Source organism: Mesoplodon mirus (genome assembly GCF_964341445.2).
Source record: "Mesoplodon mirus genome assembly, chromosome: 19".
NCBI classification, from domain to species: domain Eukaryota; kingdom Metazoa; phylum Chordata; class Mammalia; order Artiodactyla; family Ziphiidae; genus Mesoplodon; species Mesoplodon mirus.
Window position 1 is genome coordinate 34,077,436 of NC_138995.1, and position 18,336 is coordinate 34,095,771.

Sequence of the window (18,336 nt, forward strand, 5' to 3'; positions counted from 1 at the left end):
TAAACGTAAAACTGCTCAAGAAAAATCATATACACACACATATATACATAAAACACACACACACACACACACACACACACACACACGGCTCCTGGGGAAGGAAAGAGGATCCAGCTACTTCAGAACAGAAATGTCCATGAATATCTCCACTTTGCCCAGGTCTCACAGTTTTCCCTGCCTACTGACTCCCCAGAAGGGGCGACCATAAACTGCTAAGGAAGCTGAAGCCAAACCATGATCTAGAGGCTCAATTCAGGTCATCATCTTGGAGCCTTCCTTTACAGAGGTCATACTACCCTTCCTTTACACACCTTGCTACATGGTTTTTATACGTAAATAGTAACCTTTAAAATAAGTATTTGATTGGAGGTAAAGTGTTAAACATTTACTCCCGGTAGGAATCCTTCCTATAATGCTGTATGGGTTACAGCATTCTTTAGCCTAAGGTTAAAGAATATTAGCACAAGATGAAGAAACATAATCCAAGTTTCATTTAAAGGAAAAATAAATGTATTACTCTGGTTGTCAAGTTAAGGCTGTGAGAATTCTGTCTCCTGAGCAGAGGCTCACAGGCCACTACATCCATCATGGTTTTCTTCAGCTACCACAAGCTGAAAGCAAAGGTCAGGTGTGCCTGTGGGCCAAGGGTCAGGTGTGCCTGTGGACCTGACAGTCCCAGCCACCGACCAAAGGCCACGTACAGTTCACTACTGCCTCTTCCACACACCAGGCACTAGTCGGCCCAAAGCCCACTTCAGCTCCTGCAGCCCACCTTGCTTCTCTTTTCTGAGGGATGACAGGTCATTAACAGAGCTAGTTAAAAGTTATATCCCCTTTCTCACTCTTATCCTGTTTTCCCTATGGGAACCGTACCCTCAGGACAACCAAATGGTTGAGGAGGAAAAGTTTCTCCTTTTAGGAGTGTTTCGCTAATAAATGATAAAGGATCAAGAGAATAAGAAGATCCCAAGTTTACAACTCTAATAATGAACTAATATTTATAGGCAATGATCATTAATGGCTACTAATATCACAAAAATAAAGACATTCAGATACTATATGTCTCCTGGGAGAAGTACACACCACCCTCTATGAAGTATTCTTGCAAAAAACAACAACAACAAATCTAAACAAGCCTCTAGATCTAATTACACATTTATAGAAAATACAGGGGGACACAGAACATATTAAACTGATACCCCAGGAATGCAATTAGCAAAACTCAGAAAGTAGAAAAATCTACAGGAAAAACAACCCAGCTTCTTCAACAAATAAATTAATGGGGCGAAAACAGATGGCAGAGAAAGCTGTTGATTAAAAGACTAAAAAGGCATTTCAACCAACAGCAATGCAAGAAACTCATTTGGATTCTGATTTGAACAAACTGTTAAAAATATAAGTATGGCACAACTGGGGAAATATAAACATTGGGTATTTGAGGTAACTAAGGAATTATTGTTAACTTATTCAGGTGTAATAATAGTATCAAGATTATGGTTTCTTTTTAAGTCCTTATCTAGAGACGCATGCATACAGAAACATTTATATAAAATGATGTGACATCTGGAATTTGCTTCAAAATAATGTGGGGTGGAAATGGACTGGCATGCAAGTGAAATGAGTTTGGCCATGGGTTGATGACTGGTGAAGTTGTGTGATGAGTACATGGAAGTTCATTATCTATTCTGTGTACTTTCATACTATTTGTGATTCTCCATAATAAAAATGTTTTAAAAATGAAGTAGAGTAATTTCAGATCTCAAATTCCTCTAAGAAAGGTCAACCATTATAGTCCATCATAGTAGATCCTGTTCCCCATCTATCGCAATTATGCTAAATACTACACAGTCAGCCCTCCGTATCCATGGGTCTCACATCCAAACAATCAACCAACCACAGATCAAAATCTCAATCCGAGGTTGGTTGATTCCACAGATGCAAACCCCACAGATACGGAGGGCCAACTGTATTCATTGCACTACACCATTTTATGTAAGGGTTTGAGCATCCCCGTGTTTTGGTATCCATCCTGGAACCGATCCCCAATGGATACCCAGGGACCACTGTATATCCAAACTAACCCTTTAGGGCTTGTCATATGAAACCAATACAACCAATTTTTCCTTTCCAACCCTCCACAACCTAACCAATCTTTCAAAACATTAGCAAAAAATCTCTACACTTATCAAAGTTTGCCCTTACCTCACTAGTCAAAAGCAACCTCTCCACCTTATCCAGTTTATCCAACCAGACCATAATTTCTTAGAAGGCAGAGAATGTTTTACTGTCTTTACTTCCCACAAAAAGCCTAGCACAGTGGCTTGCATACAGCAGTAGATTATCCAACCAAAAAACCGTGTGGATCATTCTGGTCATTCTGGTTTGGAGATGAGTCACAAAATCAACAAGTAATAAAGAACCAAAAGCAGAGGACATGTTTATAAAATCTATATGTCATAAAGAATGGATGAACATATTGTGATAGATCCATACAATAAGAATGCTACTCGGCATTAAAAAGTAACAAACAACTATATTACACACAATATGGATGAATCTCCAAAACATCATGCTAAGAGAAAGAAGTCAGGCACAAAAGACTACCCAGCATATATAATTCCATTTAATCAAAATCCTAGAAAAGGCAAAAGTGGTTGCTCAGGGGAAGCGATGGGGTAAAGCAACTGACTGTGATGGGCATGAGGGTACTTTCTGAGTGATGGAAATGTTCTATATCTTCTTCCTACATTTTGATTGTTGTGGTCACACAACTGTATATATTTCCAAAAGTCACCTATCTGTACAGTTTAAATGGGTGAATTTATTATATATAAATCATATCCTAATAAAAGCTATTTATAAATCATAAAATTAGAATTAAAAATTACATGTATTTGTAATAGGACAGAACAAGGGCTCTTATAAATAAGACAAACATCTCCAAGAAAAAGGAACGAAACGGGGTCATTTGTAGAGATGTGGATGGACCTAGAGTGAAGTAAACCAGAAAGAGAAAAACAAATATTGTGTATTAACGCATATATGTGGAATCTAGAAAAATGGTACAAACGCCCTATTTGTAGGGCAGGAATAGAGACATAGACATAGAGAACGGACATGTGGACAGAGGGGAAAAGGGGTGGATGGAATGAATTGGGAGATTAGGTTTGACATAAAAACACTACCACATATAAAACAGATAGCTAGTGGGAACCTGCTGTATAGCACAGGGAGCTCAGCTCAGTGCTCCATGACAACCTAAATGGGTGGGATGGGGGTGGGTGGTGGGATGGGGGGTGGTGGTGGGAGGGAGGTCCAAGAGGGAGAGGGTATAGGTATACATATAGCTGATTCACTTCATTGTACAGCAGAAACTAACACAACATTGTAAAGCAATTATACTCCAATAAAAAAAAGATAGGCAAGGGAAATAAGAAATTGAAAAGAAAAATAAATAGCCAATTACTGTGAAGGCACGTGCAAATGAAATCAGTAAAATACTATTTTTTACCTATAAAATTGGCAAAAAATGTTTTCTTTTGTATTGGTATTTGCTTTTATTTGTAACATGTAGCATTGGTGAAGGTTTAGGGAAAATTCGGACTCTTGCACACTGCTAATGTAAGGGTAAACTGATCCAATCTTTCCACAGGAAAATTTGGCAAAAGCCTTAAAAGATATAAACATTCTCCAATCTAAAACTTTATCCTCAAGAAATAACCATGTGGCAAGACAATTTATGGAGGAAGAATGGTCTTTAACAGATGGTGCTGGAACAACCTCATATCCACAGGCTAAAGAATGAACTTGGACCTCTACCTCACACCATATGCAAAAGTGAATTCAAAATGGATCAAAGACCTAAATTTAAGAGCTAAAACTGTAAGACTCTTAAAAGGCAAAATAGGGGTCAATTTTTGTGATCTTGGCAATGGTTTCTTAGATATGACACCTAAAGGACAAGAAACAGAAAAAAAATAATAGACATATTGGAATTTATAAAATAGAACAAACAAACAAAACTTTGTGCCTCAAAGGACAATATCAAGATAATATAAAGACAATCCACAAAATGGGAGAAAATATCTGCAAATCATCTATCTGATAAGGGTCTACAATCCAGAATATATAAAGAACTCTTACCATAAACAATAAAAAGTCCACTAGAAAAAAATGGGCAAGCAACTTGAATAGACATTTCTCCAAAGAAGATATACACGCAGCCTACAAGCACATGAAAAGATGCTCAACACCCTTAGTCGTTAGAGAAATGCAATCAAAACCACAATGAGGGCTTCTCTGGTGGCGCAATGGTTGGGAATCCGCCTGCCAATGCAGGGGACACGGGTCCGAGTCCTGGTCGGAGAGGATCCTACATGCCATGGAGCAACTAAGCCTGTGCGCCACAACTACTGAGCCTGCGCTCTGGAGCCCACGAGCCACAAGTACTGAGCCCGCGCGCCACAACTACTGAAGCCCGCGTGCCTAGAGCCCGTGCTCTGCAATAAGAGAGGCCACTGCGATGAGAAGACCACACGCACCGCAATGAAGAGTAGCCCCCGCTCGCGCCAACTAGAGAAAGCCCACATGCAGCAACAAATACCCAATGCAGCCAAAAATAAAATAAATTAAATAAATTTAAAAAAAAAACACAATGAGATACTACTTCACACTCCTTAGGATGGCTATAATCAAAAAGACAGATAATAAAAAGTATTGACAAGAACATGGAGAAATTGGAAACCTCAGACATTGCTGGTGGGAATGAAAAATATTATAGCCACTTTATATGACCCAGCAATTCCACTCCAAGTTATTTACCCAAGGAAAATGAAAACACATGTTCACAAAAAAAATCTGTACATGAATGTTCATTATTTATAATAGCCAACAGGTGGAAACAACCCAAATGTCCATCAACTAATAAATGGATAAACAAAATGTGGTATATTCATACACTGGAATATTTAGGCATAAAAAGGAATGAAGTACTGATACATGCTACAACACGAATGAACTCTGAAAACATGCTAAGTGAAAGAAGCCAGACACAAAAGGCCACATATTATATGATTCCATTCTTATGAAATGTCCAGAATCATAAATCCACAGAGACAAAAAGTCTGTATGAGGCTTCCAGGATCTGAAGGGGAAGGGGATAGTGGAGTGATAATGGGTACAGGGTTTCTTTCTGTGGTGATTAAAACGTTCTGGAATTAGATAGCTGTGATGGTTGCACAATCTTGTAATGGTCTAAAGCCATTGAATTGTACACTTCAAAAGGGTGAATATGATAGCATACGAATTTTATCTCAGTAAAAATAAGTAGAAAAATAGAAGAAATAATCCTCACTGTGGCACAGGCTTAGCTAAAAACATGTCTTTTAAAAAACAAAAGATTGGAAACAAACTAAATGTTCAACTGGGGATTGGTGAAATAAATTAAGGTGCATTCAATCACTGGAATACCATGTCCACACACGGTAGGTACAGAGTCATACTAAAGGTAATGGGGTATGTTTAAATGCTGTAGAAATGTATTTCATATGCAAGATATTTGTCATATTAATACATTTTTTTAATTGTTTTAGTTATCATAGCTTTAATGAGTCTTGTTGTCTGACAGTGTAAGTCCTACAGCTTTGTTCTTGTTTTTCATATCTTACTATTTCTTGGTCCTAAGAATCTCCACATACATTTTAGACTCAGCTTGTCAGTTTACACACACACACACACACACACACAAGGGATTCTGCTTCTTATTGCACTGAATTTGTAAAAAGTGCGGAGATGATTGATTTTCCTACTGCATTAAATCTGTAGAAAGTGTGGAGATTATTGATTTACAATGCTGAGCCTTGCAATCAATGACTATGATATATCTGTTCATTTATTTAAATATGATTTAATTTCTCTCAATAAAGTTTCTCAGTTTTCTGTGTAAAAAAAAAAAAAAAAAATTTTTTTTCTTTAAATTGGAAAAAATTTTAAGTATACCCATAGTGGAGTCCATATTGATAGGCAGAAAAAAGGAAATATAGTAAGTAGATTAAATATATTTAATAATTATAAAATTATAAAAATATCTACAACAAAATATGCTAACAATAGTTATGTCCTGGTACTAGTATTATAGGGGCTATTTTTTGTTCCTTTGGTTTAGCTGTATTTTCTAATTTTTTGACAATTAGCACTTATTAGTAGTATATAAAACAGACATTGATTTTAAAAACAAGTATTCTGGGACTTCCCTGGTGGTGCAGTGGTTAAGAATCTGCCTGCCAATGCAGGGGACACGGGTTCAATCCCTGGTCGGGGAAGATCCCACATGCCGTGGAGCAACTGAGCCCATGTACCACAACTACTGAGCCCGTGTGCTGCAACTACTGAAGCCCACACACCTAGAGCCCAAGCTCCGCAACAAGAGAAGCCACCGCATTTCTCTAATGATTAATGACGTTGAGCATTCTTTCATGTGTTTGTTGGCAATCTGTATATCTTCTTTGGAGAAATGTCTATTTAGGTCTTCTGCCCATTTTTGGATTGGGTTGTTTGTTTTTTTGTTATTGAGCTGCATGAGCTGCTTATAAATTTTGGAGATTAATCCTTTGTCAGTTGCTTCATTTGCAAATATTTTCTCCCATTCTGAGGGTTGTCTTTTGGTCTTGTTTATGGTTTCCTTTGCTGCGCAAAAGCTTTGAAGTTTCATTAGGCCCCATTTGTTTATTTTTGTTTTTATTTCCATTTCTCTAGGAGGTGGGTCAAAAACGATCTTGCTGTGATTTATGTCATAGAGTGTTCTGCCTATATTTTCCTCTAAGAGTTTGATAGTGTCTGGCCTTACATTTAGGTCTTTAATCCATTTTGAGCTTATTTTTGTGTATGGTATTAGGGAGTGATCTAATCTCATACTTTTACATGTACCTTTCCAGTTTTCCCAGCACCACTTATTGAAGAGGCTGTCTTTTCTCCACTGTATATTCCTGCCTCCTTTATCAAAGATAAGGTGACCATATGTGCCTGGGTTTATCTCTGGGCTTTCTATCCTGTTCCATTGATCTATATTTCTGTTTTTGTGCCAGTACCATACTGTCTTGATTACTGTAGCTTTGTAGTATAGTCTGAAGTCAAGGAGCCTGATTCCTCCAGCTCCGTTTTTCGTTCTCAAGATTGCTTTAGCTATTCGGGGTCTTTTGTTTTTCCAAACAAATTTTGAAATTTTTTGTTCTAGTTCTGTGAAAAATGCCAGTGGTAGTTTGATAGGGATTGCATTGAATCTGTAGATTGCTTTGGGTAGTAGAGTCATTTTCACAATGTTGATTCTTCCAATCCAAGAACATGGTATACCTCTCCATCTATTTGTATCATCTTTAATTTCTTTCATCATTGTCTTATAATTTTCTGCATACAGGTCTTTTATCTCCTTAGCTAGGTTTATTCCTAGATATTTTATTCTTTTTGTTGCAATGGTAATGGGAACACTCTTGCACTGTTGGTGGGAATGTAAATTGATACAGCCACTATGGAGAACAGTATGGAGGTTCCTTAAAAAACTACAAACAGAACTACTATACGACCCAGCAATCCCACTACTGGGCATATACCCTGAGAAAACCATAATTCAAAAAGAGTCATGTACCAAAATGTTCATTGCAGCTCTACTTACAATAGCCAGGACAGGGAAGCAACCTAAGTGTCCATCAACAGATGAATGGGTAAAGAAGATGTGGCACATATATACAATGGAATATTACTCAGCCATAAAAAGAAACAAAATTGAGTTATTTGTAGTGAGGTGGATGGACCTAGAGTCTGTCATACAGAGTGAAGTCAGTCAGAAAGAGAAAAACAAATACCGTATGCTAACACATATATATGGAATCTAAGAAAAAAAAAAAAGGTCATGAAGAACCTAGGGGTAAGACGGGAATAAAGACACAGACCTACTAGAGCATGGGCTTGAGGATATGGGGAGGGGGAAGGGTAAGCTGTGACAAAGTGAGAGAGTGGCATCGGCATATATACACTACCAAACGTAAAACAGATAGCTAGTGGGAAGCAGCCACATAGCACAGTGAGATCAGCTCGGTGCTTTGTGACCACCTAGACAGGTGGGATAGGGAGGGTGGGAGGGAGGGAGATGCAAGAGGGAAGAGATATGGGAACATATGTATATGTATAACTGATTCACTCTGTTATAAAGCAGAAACTAACACACCATTGTAATGCAATTATACTCCAATAAAGATGTTAAAAAACATAAAACTGCAACAACAACAAAAAAAGAGAAGCCACCGCAATGAGAAGCCCGTGCACCGCAACGAAGAGTAGCCCCTGCTCCCTGCAACTAGAGAAAGCCCGCGCGCAGCAACAACGACCCAACACGGCCAAAAAAAAAACACCAAAAAACAAGTATTCTAAGGAACAGTGGTATTAACGCCTCAAACAAAGAAGAAAGCCAAGGGTGAATAACTAAATTTAAGAATAAAGATATCTGGCTTCCCTGGTGGCACAGTGGTTAAGAGTCCACCTGCCGATGCAGGAGACATGGGTTCGTGCCCCGGTCTGGGAGAATCTCACATGCCGCGGAGCGGCTGGGCCCGTGAGCCATGGCCGCTGAGCCTGCGCTTCCATAGCCTGTGCTCCGCAACGGGAGAGGCCCCAACAGTGAGAGGCCCGCGTACCGCAAAAAAAAAAAAAAAAAAAAAAAAAAAAGAGACATCAAATTTAAAACCTCATCACAGAGCTAACACTTTATTAAATCCGAATTACTAGAAAATAGCTTTTAAAACTCCACAACCACAGTCCTAATGCATCCTTACTCTTGCTTTGGCAGAAATTTACAATACAATAAATTTACAATTTATAATACAAACTTGACAGTGCTAAAAGTTATGTTATTTTGACAAAAATCAAAACAGTGACTTCGAGGGGCTGGTAAGAGAAAGATAAGAGACCAGGTCCTTATTCTCAGTCCAGAAAATGGTTCCAATGAAACATGGTTTATTCTAGCATAGATATGAAGATAATATATTTATTCTACACAGTCTGAAGGCACTGTTCAGATGTAAAAATACTGTAAAAAAAAAAAAAAAACCTCACTACCACCACCAACAACAAAAATCACCACTAGGGACTTCCCTGGTGGCGCAATAGTTAAGAATCCACCTGCCAATGCAGGGGACATGGGTTCGAGCCATGGTCCAGGAAGATCCCACATGCCGCAGAGCAACTAACCCCGTGCGCCACAACTACTGAGCTCGCGCGCCACAACTACCGAAGCCCTCACGCCTAGAGCCCATGTCCTGCAACAAAGGGAAGCCACTGCAGTGAGAAGCCCGCACGTTGCAACAGAGTAGCCCCTCTCACCGCTAGAGAAAGCCCGCGTGCAGCAACAAAGACCCAACACAGCCAAAAAATAAATTAATTAAAAAAAAATCACCACTAACCACAGGGTTTAGTCCCCAAAATATAGCCAAGCCAACAGAAAATAAAGTTTATTCATAGCACATGAAAGGAAGGACTCTAAATTTTGAAATCAACTCTGAAGTTATCCTTTTATATGTTTTTAGAAAATGAAAATAAAGCTCTACTTCATACTAGTTTCTAAGAAAAAGCAACATGTAAAGGAAACACTGTAAAGTAATTCAACGATAAAAGAGTTAAAGTAATATTGCTAAGCATAAAATCAAAGCAAATCGAAAAGTAAGGCCCTTTTAAGTCAATTTTACTTAGAGATTTTTAATTGCAGACATTCTCAATACTGCCAAGAAGTTTTTAAAATAAAAATTAAAGTTAAAATTAGGTGGAGTTATTTATGAGAAGGTTAATATGATAAAAGCATAATAAACTATTGCTATTCATATGAGAACAGCTAAAATAAAAAACAGTAATAATACCAAATGCTGGCGAGGATGCAGAGAAACCAGATCTCACATACGTTGCTGGTAGGAATGTAATGTGATACAGCGACTCTAGAAGAGAGTTTAGCAGTTTCATGTGCTTACCAAATGACTCAGCACTTATGGGCATTTATTCCCCCCAAAGTGAAAACTTACATTCACATAAAAATGTGTACTACATGAATGTTTATAGCAGCTTTATTTGCAATAGCCAAAAACCATATAACTCTTCCGGAATGTCCTTCACCAGGTAAACTGTTAAACAAACTGTGGTACACCCAAATTTTGGAACACTACTCAGCATTAAAAAGGAAGGAACTATTAAACATGCAACAATTTGGAAAGAACTCAAAGGAGTTATGGTAAATGGAAAAAAGTCAAAGTAAAGTACTCTATGATTCCATTTATATAACATTTTCGAAATGAAAAAATTATAAACATGGTGAGCAGATCAGTGGTTGTTCGAGGTTAGAGATGAGGGTGTGTGTGCATGAAAATAAAGGGACAGCATGAGGGATCTTTGAGGTGATGGTATAGTTCTGCATCTTAAAGACGGTGGCGGTGGTTACACAAATCTACACATGGAAAATTGCACAGAACTAAACACATACACACTACACAAATGACTGCACATAAGACTGGTGAAATCTGAATAAGGCTATGGATTATAACAATGCTGATTGCCTGGTTTTGATATTAAACTATACTTATGTAAGATGTTATCACTGCACGAAACTAGGTGAAGGGAACATGGGATCTTTCTGTACTATTTTTTGCAACTTTCTGTGAATCTATATTTCAAAATAAATAGTTTTTAAAAATTAGATGGGGCTATGCATGAGAAGGTTAATATAAGAAATACAAAAGGTTTAACATAGCATATGGAACATGGTAAAAAGGCTCCATGAGCACTTTTATTTTATAGACCACTTTTAATAAAGCAACTAATTTGAAAACACAGGTTTCTGTATACTATTCAAACTATTTTAGCAGAAAGCATGACTTGAGCTAGAATTCCAGAGTTCAGTTACCAGATACTACATGAAATCTCTTATGCACATGGCAAGATTCTTTTCCATAGTCTGAGTCCGTTCAAGTGATTAAGGAGCCAGTACACAACAAAACCAGCTCCACATTCAGCTTTTTCCCAAAATCTTTAACTCAAATTTCCACATAACCCAAAGCCCTTAGTATAAAAAAAGTCTCTAATATCATTAAGTAACTTATAGGATGGAAATAAATTAACACCTGCTGTTTGGGTTCAAATTAATGAAAAGCCTAGTTCAAGGGCATCCTCAACTATGCTAAATATTCTCTTAGAAAAAAATAATTTCCTGTCATGTTAAAAATGGTAAAAATGAATTTAAAGTCTTTTTGGTGTTCTGTAGCAGCTGAGTCTCTAACAAATATTCAGAGGGTTAGGAAGAACACTCTACTGGCCATCCTCTGAATCCCTGAAGTAGGCTGAGCTGTCCAGCCAGCTCTGTAGGAAAGAGGCAAAATAGGAGTCTCAGACCAGCTGCTGGGAACTGGACCCTAATTCTTCAAATGAGCATCCTCTTTGGTCTACAGCCCCTTCAAGACTACTCCATACCTATGTGTGTATAAATGATTAATACATACAGTCTCCAGTGCAGTGGGTGTGATCCTGAAATAGTTTCCTCCACTAAATGTTACTCTAAAGGACAAAAAGAAAGCTGAGTAAAATCATACAACACCTTGCTTTTCTACTTTCCATAGAAAAGTGGCTTAAATTTTTCTCAGGTATAAGAATACCCAACCACAACTGTCTGACCAGTCCAATACCAGCAAGGGAGCCCTTGAAATTTTCTCCCCATTGACCCTTCTGGACTCCTAACACTAGGATTTACTGGTAGCGGTTTCATGGAAGAAGTTGTGATGTAAGGCCATCTACTACACCAGGACCAGAACTGCTGTAACACACACTCCCTCCTCCTCCCTGCCTTAGACTTTCCTAGTATCCCTTTCCCATGCTTCCTTTCCAGAAAAAAACTAAACCTTCTGTGTGACCCCACGGTAGATTCCAAAAAGCTCTAGTCATTGTTTCTTTCTGCCTTTTGGCACCTAAAAACTTAATGGGTGTTGAAGAAAATTCCACACGCTAAAATGCCAATGATTCTGACGGTGTGACAGTGTTCACTGTCACAGATTTTAGACAGAAGATGAGTTGTGGCATGGAAGCAGCTTAGTTGAACACAGTATACTAGATTCGAAATTCTCAAATATGAATTATGTTGTTAGTGTAGAATCTACACTGCAGAAAACCTGATGTCTTCTTGAAAGCACATTTAAACACCCAAATGCAGTAAAATTCAATAACCTGAAGATCCTAGTTCACTGAAGAATTACTGTGGGCTACGTCTGCAAATGCACAGAAATTATACTTAGAGCAAACCCTTGGAATAAGGCCTCTAAATTGTTTCATGTTAATCTGCCTGCTCGCTTTGGAGCCCAGCACTAACACCAATCCCACAGATCATATTGTGTAGAAACAGTCAGAAAGAGGCCATAACGCCAGTGCCGAAGAATAGCGTCAACATCTCGGACTTACTATGATACAGTGTACAACACACATAAGAAAGGACACTGCCCCGCTGCAGTAAAGATGACTGTATCTCAGCCCCAAAATTTCATCTCCCTGCTAGACAGTTCTATCTAAACATCGCCATACCTTTTGCTCCAAACCAACAGTCATAACCCTTATTTTCAACAATAACACTAACATTACCCTAGTCACTCAAATTCAAAGTTGTTATTAAATCCATGAAGGGAGTCAGAATCTTTTCCATTCTTACCTTGTGGTACCTCTCACATTCACTCCTTCCCATTCCCATACCCATCATCCCAGTTCAAGAAATTATTCCTTAAACCCAAGTTTCCCACCAGGGACTTCTTGATGTCCCACAGTCAAATTCATACTCTAAAACGTTGTTTTGAACAAGTCATCCAAGACTTGAAAAAATATCTACAGACTTGGCAGTGCAGCCAACACAAGCCTATCCTCATGAGCTTGGACAAGCACCAAGCACCTTCCACAAGAAGTTTCTGGACACCTGGACTCAGGACCAAGGACTCTGAATCTCCAAAAGTTTCCCATGTTTGCTACCTTTTGGCATCTCCTCTTTCTCCATTATGATCAACAATTAAATCTCTGAAAAGCAAAGGGCTTAAAGCTCATTTTCATGGACAACCAGAAGGAGCAGGTGGACTCGTCCTACACCATAGCCAGCGCTGAAAGGGGATGAATTCCAAGAAACAGAATAAATGAAAGCAACTTTATAAAGAAAAAAAGAGGGCTTCCCTGGTGGCGCAGTGGTTGAGAGTCTGCCTGCCGATGCAGGGGACGCAGGTTCGTGCCCCGGTCCGGGAGGATACCACATGCCGCGGAGCAGCTGGGCCCGTAAGCCATGGCCACTGAGCCTGAGCATCCGGAGCCTGTGCTCCGCAACGGGAGAGGCCACAACAGTGAGAGGCCCGCGTACCGCAAATAAATAAATAAATAAAAGAAAAGCAAACAAACTCCCTGGATCTGGGGTACACAGAGAAGGCTGAGATGGTAAGCCCAGGTGAGTTTTAATTTTGAAACAGGACCATGAAGACTTCAGGATGAAATCCAAATATCTTACTCTACAGTTAAGAAATTTCCATCTTACCTCAATTTAAAAAAAAGAAAGAAAGAAATTTCATCTTAACTAGTGATCTAGTGGGTAAGAGAAAACATATACATAAAAGGAGAATCAAACATAAGCAAGCTATACCAAGAGCATGAAACAAGTACTACAAGATTTCACAGGAAGAACCAAAAAAATCATGAACCTGGGCAACAAAGTCAGGATTTTGAACTGGATCTTGGAGTGTTCAGGGAATAAGTCAACCAGTCTGGCCAAAACAAAGAACACAGAGAGATCAAACATGTGAGACAGAGTGTGTATACAGCTGTCCCACAGTTCCAGTCCACTGTTCATGTGCTTTTTCTTCCTCTCGCTATCTGGACAGTCATGTCAGTTCAGAGGCCAGGGACCACCATGATTTGTTAATCTGTTAGCTAAATGTCAGTCATCCCAAGAACTTGGAATAGCTTTACTATATTTAATCTCAGAATAGCGTAACATTGAGGTGCACTCTGAAATCAGATTTTTTAAAATACCTGTATTAAAAAAAGCAAAACTTTTGTAAAAGTCAAGAAATAAGGATCCATAAATCACAACAAGAATTTTTAAGCACCCAGACACTTTTGCAAAAACACTCTTAGGAACCGCTTAATAAAATTTTAAAAATTTAACTGTTGACATCCTCTAAAGAAGGAGGCAAAAGAATGGAAAGTCGGATGAAGTGATAAGCAGTTTTAAGACAGGTTTACAATCAGTTTTTAAACAGTAATCCCTCTGGGAAATGGAAATTCCTCTCCTTAATCCCTTTGAGGACAATATAATATTTGAATCAGGAACAAGAACATCTTGCTTCTACCTAAGTTCAAATGTGAGCCTTTTACAGTATCCTCAACATTAAATAGCAAGTAAAAGAGAGGAGAATTTCTAATCTACCAAAAAGAGAGGCAGCCAGCATTTTGGATTTATAATGTATCATTGCTACATACATATGCAGAAGCTTCAGTAAAATGAAATTAGGGAACTTCAAGATTTTAGTTTACAGTGATTACTTAACTGGAGCTCATTCATGTGAAATGAAACTACCAGAATCCCTCAATATCAATTTGCTTGTCACTAAACCACAGGTTTATGCTTCATCTTGGAAATGCTAACAGGATGGAACCATGAGCCTTTTATTAAAACGAGATGACCATGGAGAGCGCCCTTGAAGCTTAGCAACAGAGGACTAAACCCAAAAAGGTTCCCCTCTGGAAAGTGAGGACAGGTTTGATATGTACCCCAATGCCAGTCCTAAAATGCTTGACTGCATTTTCCATAAAAGGTGGGAGTTGTAATAGTAGCGTACAGCAGACACCAGCCCACTAGAAGCAGATGGAACCCACCAACTCATTTTACCCAGACCTTCAAAAAGGTACACAGAACTCTCTCTGCTTGCCAAAGCAGGGCAGATCTGAATGGATGAATCTAAGAAAATGTTTCACAAGGGACTACTAATGGTGATTTCATTTGCCTACTGTAGCCCACAATGTAAAACAGGATCTGAAAAATGAAAAGCAATTTTAAAGCTCATTCTCCATACTCAAGCTAAACACACACACACACACACACACACACACACACACACACACGGCCCAAAAGCTTTATTTTACAAAACATTTTTTAAAAGACTCTATAATCTATTCCAGCACAAGGGCTCTTCCAGAAGGGAAATCTAGCTGAAAACAGTCCCTGTTTATGTACATAATTCACTAGGGGTCAGGTAAGATTCCATTTTGTAACAGCTGAACTTTAAACAGAAAGTCATTAGTGGTGTAACACTCATTCATTAGCATAAAGTTACCCCCTAGAATGAAAAGCACTGGCTGTCTCTGCCAGGATGACAACTTTACAGGGAGAAACTGGGGCCAAGGACCATGAACTCCTAGAAAGTTCTATCCGTTTGAGAAGAAGAGCTTCATCAGCCTAAACTTAACTGTCACCCCATTTCTCACTCCCCACAAAGCAAGGCATCGCTAATATAGGAAAGTTTTAAAAATAAAAAATAAAGAGATGGGCCAAAGGGTCAATAGCAGGCAAAGCCTTTCAGGGCTGACACGATTCCTGTTTGGGATTGGGGGAGGGGGAGGAGCTTTCTGGATGTTTCTATTCTTGGCAAGGAAAGCACCTCCAAGTCCTGTACCGTCAAAAGGCACTAACACAGGAACGTTCTCAGGGAATGAATGATTTGCCTGTGCTAAGCGACTTCATTTTGGGGTGTGATGATGGTGAGCAGGGTGGGGAGGGCTAGAGGGCTGGAGAGGGAATAGAGGGAAGGTGTCTTTGACTAGGGGGGATGGGAGGAAAGAGTGGATGGATAACGGGGGGGGGGGCCCAGGGAAGGTGTGGAGGGTTAAAAAGGAGGATGTGGATGACTAAGGGAGGTGAGGGGAGGGTGTGGATGGCTGAGGGGATGTCCAGAAAAGGCGTGGAGCTGAGGGGGAGGGGGAAAGCTGTGGACCGCTAACGAAGGTTGGGAGAAGGTATGGATGGCGGAGGGATGGAGGGATGGCCATCAGCCCCCTGAGGACCAGTAAAGAAAGCAGGCAGAGGGGGGTGGCCTCACCCAGGCTCCCCCCCAATCCCCCTTCTGTGGGCGTGTGCCCGGCTGCGCGTGTGCAAGGGCCAGGCCGCCAGGCCGCAGGGCCACCACTCACCCCACGACTCCCTGGTTGTAGTTCCTCCGCTTCCACGGGGTCCCGCTGTACAAGCCCCCGCTGCCGTCGGCCCGGCCGCCTCCCGCGGCCCGCCCTCCGCTGGGCTGCAGCAGGCTGTAGTTGAGTCCGTAGGTGCTGGCCTTATTGTCGCGCTTCCTCTTGTTGCTGCTGCCCGAAGCTGGGTCGGCGGGTTCCGCGGCGGGGACGGCAGCCGAGGAGTGCGGGGACGAGGACGCCAAAGGGGACGGGGATGCCGAGGGGCCCGCGGCAGCCCGGCGGGCCCAGGCCGCGGGCTGGTGGTGGTGGTTGTTGTTGTTGGTCGTCTCCAGGGGCAGGAAGTCCCGCTGCTCTGCCGACAGCGCGTGGCCGCCCAGCAGGCGATCCCCGGAACGGTACATGCCGGCCGGGGCCGGGGCCGGGGCCGCGCCGCCCGGGCTGCCGGTGCTGCTGCCGCTCCCGCCGGTGGCCGTGCTGCTGCCGCCGCCGCCGCCGCCGCTCGCGCCGCCGCTGCTGTGACAGTGGTGGTTGAAGTAGAGGTTCCTCAGTCCCTGGGTCGTCTCCCAGATCTGCATCCACAGACTGTTGGACGGTCCGAGCTGCTCTGGCTGGAACCAGGCGATCCTCGGATCCATCAAACGGCGGCGGCCGCTGCCCCCGCCCCTCCTGGCTGCCCGCAGGGCCGCCGCCGCCGCCGCCGCGCCTCAGGCGCACGCCCGGCCTCGGCGGCTGCTGCTGCTGTTGCTGCTGTTGCTGCTGCTGCTGTTGCTGCTGCTGCTGCTGCTCCCGGCCCGCCGCGGGCGGCGCGGTCGCGCTGTGAGCCCGGCCGGCGCCGGCGGCGTCGCTCCCGCCCTCGGGGGCTCCGCGGGCCCTCCCCCCCTCCCTCCGCCCCTTTGCCGAGCCCCTGTCACCGGGGTCCCCGTGCAAATGGCGGCTGCAGCGGCTGCTCTAGAGAAGGGCGATCGTCGTCGGCGGCAGCGGCAGCGGCGGCGGCGGGACGCGCCTGCTCCGTAGCGTCCTTGCTCCTCCGGCCCCGGGGCGGGGCCCCTGCCGGGTCCGCCCCTCACGCCCCGCCCCCGCCCCGCCCCCACAGCGCGCGCCGCGCCGCCGGTCCAGCCCCAGAGGCCGCGCGGTGCGTCACAGAGGCTGCGGGAAGGTGCGTCTGGGGCCGAAACCGCCCGGCCCAACCGTCCCGGCGCCGGCTAGGGAGAGGGTAGCACGTACCTGGGCGTCCAGGCGCCCCTGACGCGCGTGCCGTCTCCGGTATCAGTTTCCCGGTCCCTGAGGCTGGGTGGGGCCGGACGGAGGTCGCCGCCCCCTCCGCAGGGAATGGATTGTGGGCGGTGCCGCCCCGCCCACTGTCCCCTCCCCCAGTCTGCAGCGCCGGGACCCCCTGGGCTTCTCCGACCCCTCCCGAGATCTCCGCTCTAAGCACTGTTCCAGAGGGGAGAAAATGCGCCCCCTCGCCACCCGAGCATGTGTCCTGGACCCTGCCTGGACGCAGGCTGCCGGGCCATCCCACTACTCCCTGCGCCCGCTCTGCCGCGCCCTGGCTGGGGTTGGGAGCCGCAGGCCTTGGCGGAGGGTCCCCCCACACGACGCCGAGACTGGAGAAACCTGTGCCCACCTACAGGGCTGGACGCGCTTCTTCGTAGAGTGCGTAAGCCATGGGCTCAAAACCGCCGTCACACACCCCAAACCGACTTTATGCAGAATTGCACACAGAAACGCGCACAGACGCACCGGCAGGCAGACAGGAACAAGGTGTTCGGCGTGTAAAGAAACTTCACTTGTCCTAAGGTGCACCAGCAACCATGAAAAACCCTTCTTAGTTCAGAATGAAAGAAAACCCAAAACCTTTTAAGCCTAATTTGAGGACCATATTGTTGGCATCAGCAGAGATTTTCCACAAAGTGGTTATTTGCATATCTTTCCAATTCCTGTGGAGAGAAGACAAGGATTTTAAGTGTTTTAAATCAAGAGAAAAACGGAAAATAAGTTAGTACGTTTCATGTGTGCCCTCTAAGGTTGGTCCAAAGTCCAGAATGAGCCCCTAACGCTCGATTTTGGCCTATTTTGGGAGCTCAATTTCCTGGAAAGGTTTTTTTGGCA

General features: G+C 42.7%; 1 protein-coding gene across 2 annotated transcripts in view; it reads right to left on the reverse strand.

Annotated features, from left to right (window-relative positions):
- Positions 1-16,935, reverse strand: part of TENT4B (terminal nucleotidyltransferase 4B) — a 60,127-nt gene extending 43,192 nt beyond the window's left edge. Inside the window, exon 1 of one of the 2 annotated variants that reach the window (XM_082607585.1) lies at positions 16,228-16,935. In XM_082607585.1, the coding sequence (XP_082463711.1) occupies positions 16,228-16,859 (632 nt within the window). In that variant the 5' untranslated portion in view covers positions 16,860-16,935. The remainder of the gene's footprint in view (positions 1-16,227) is intronic. The other variant, XM_082607586.1, reaches the window with a different exon arrangement.
- Positions 16,936-18,336: the final 1,401 nt, after the last annotated feature.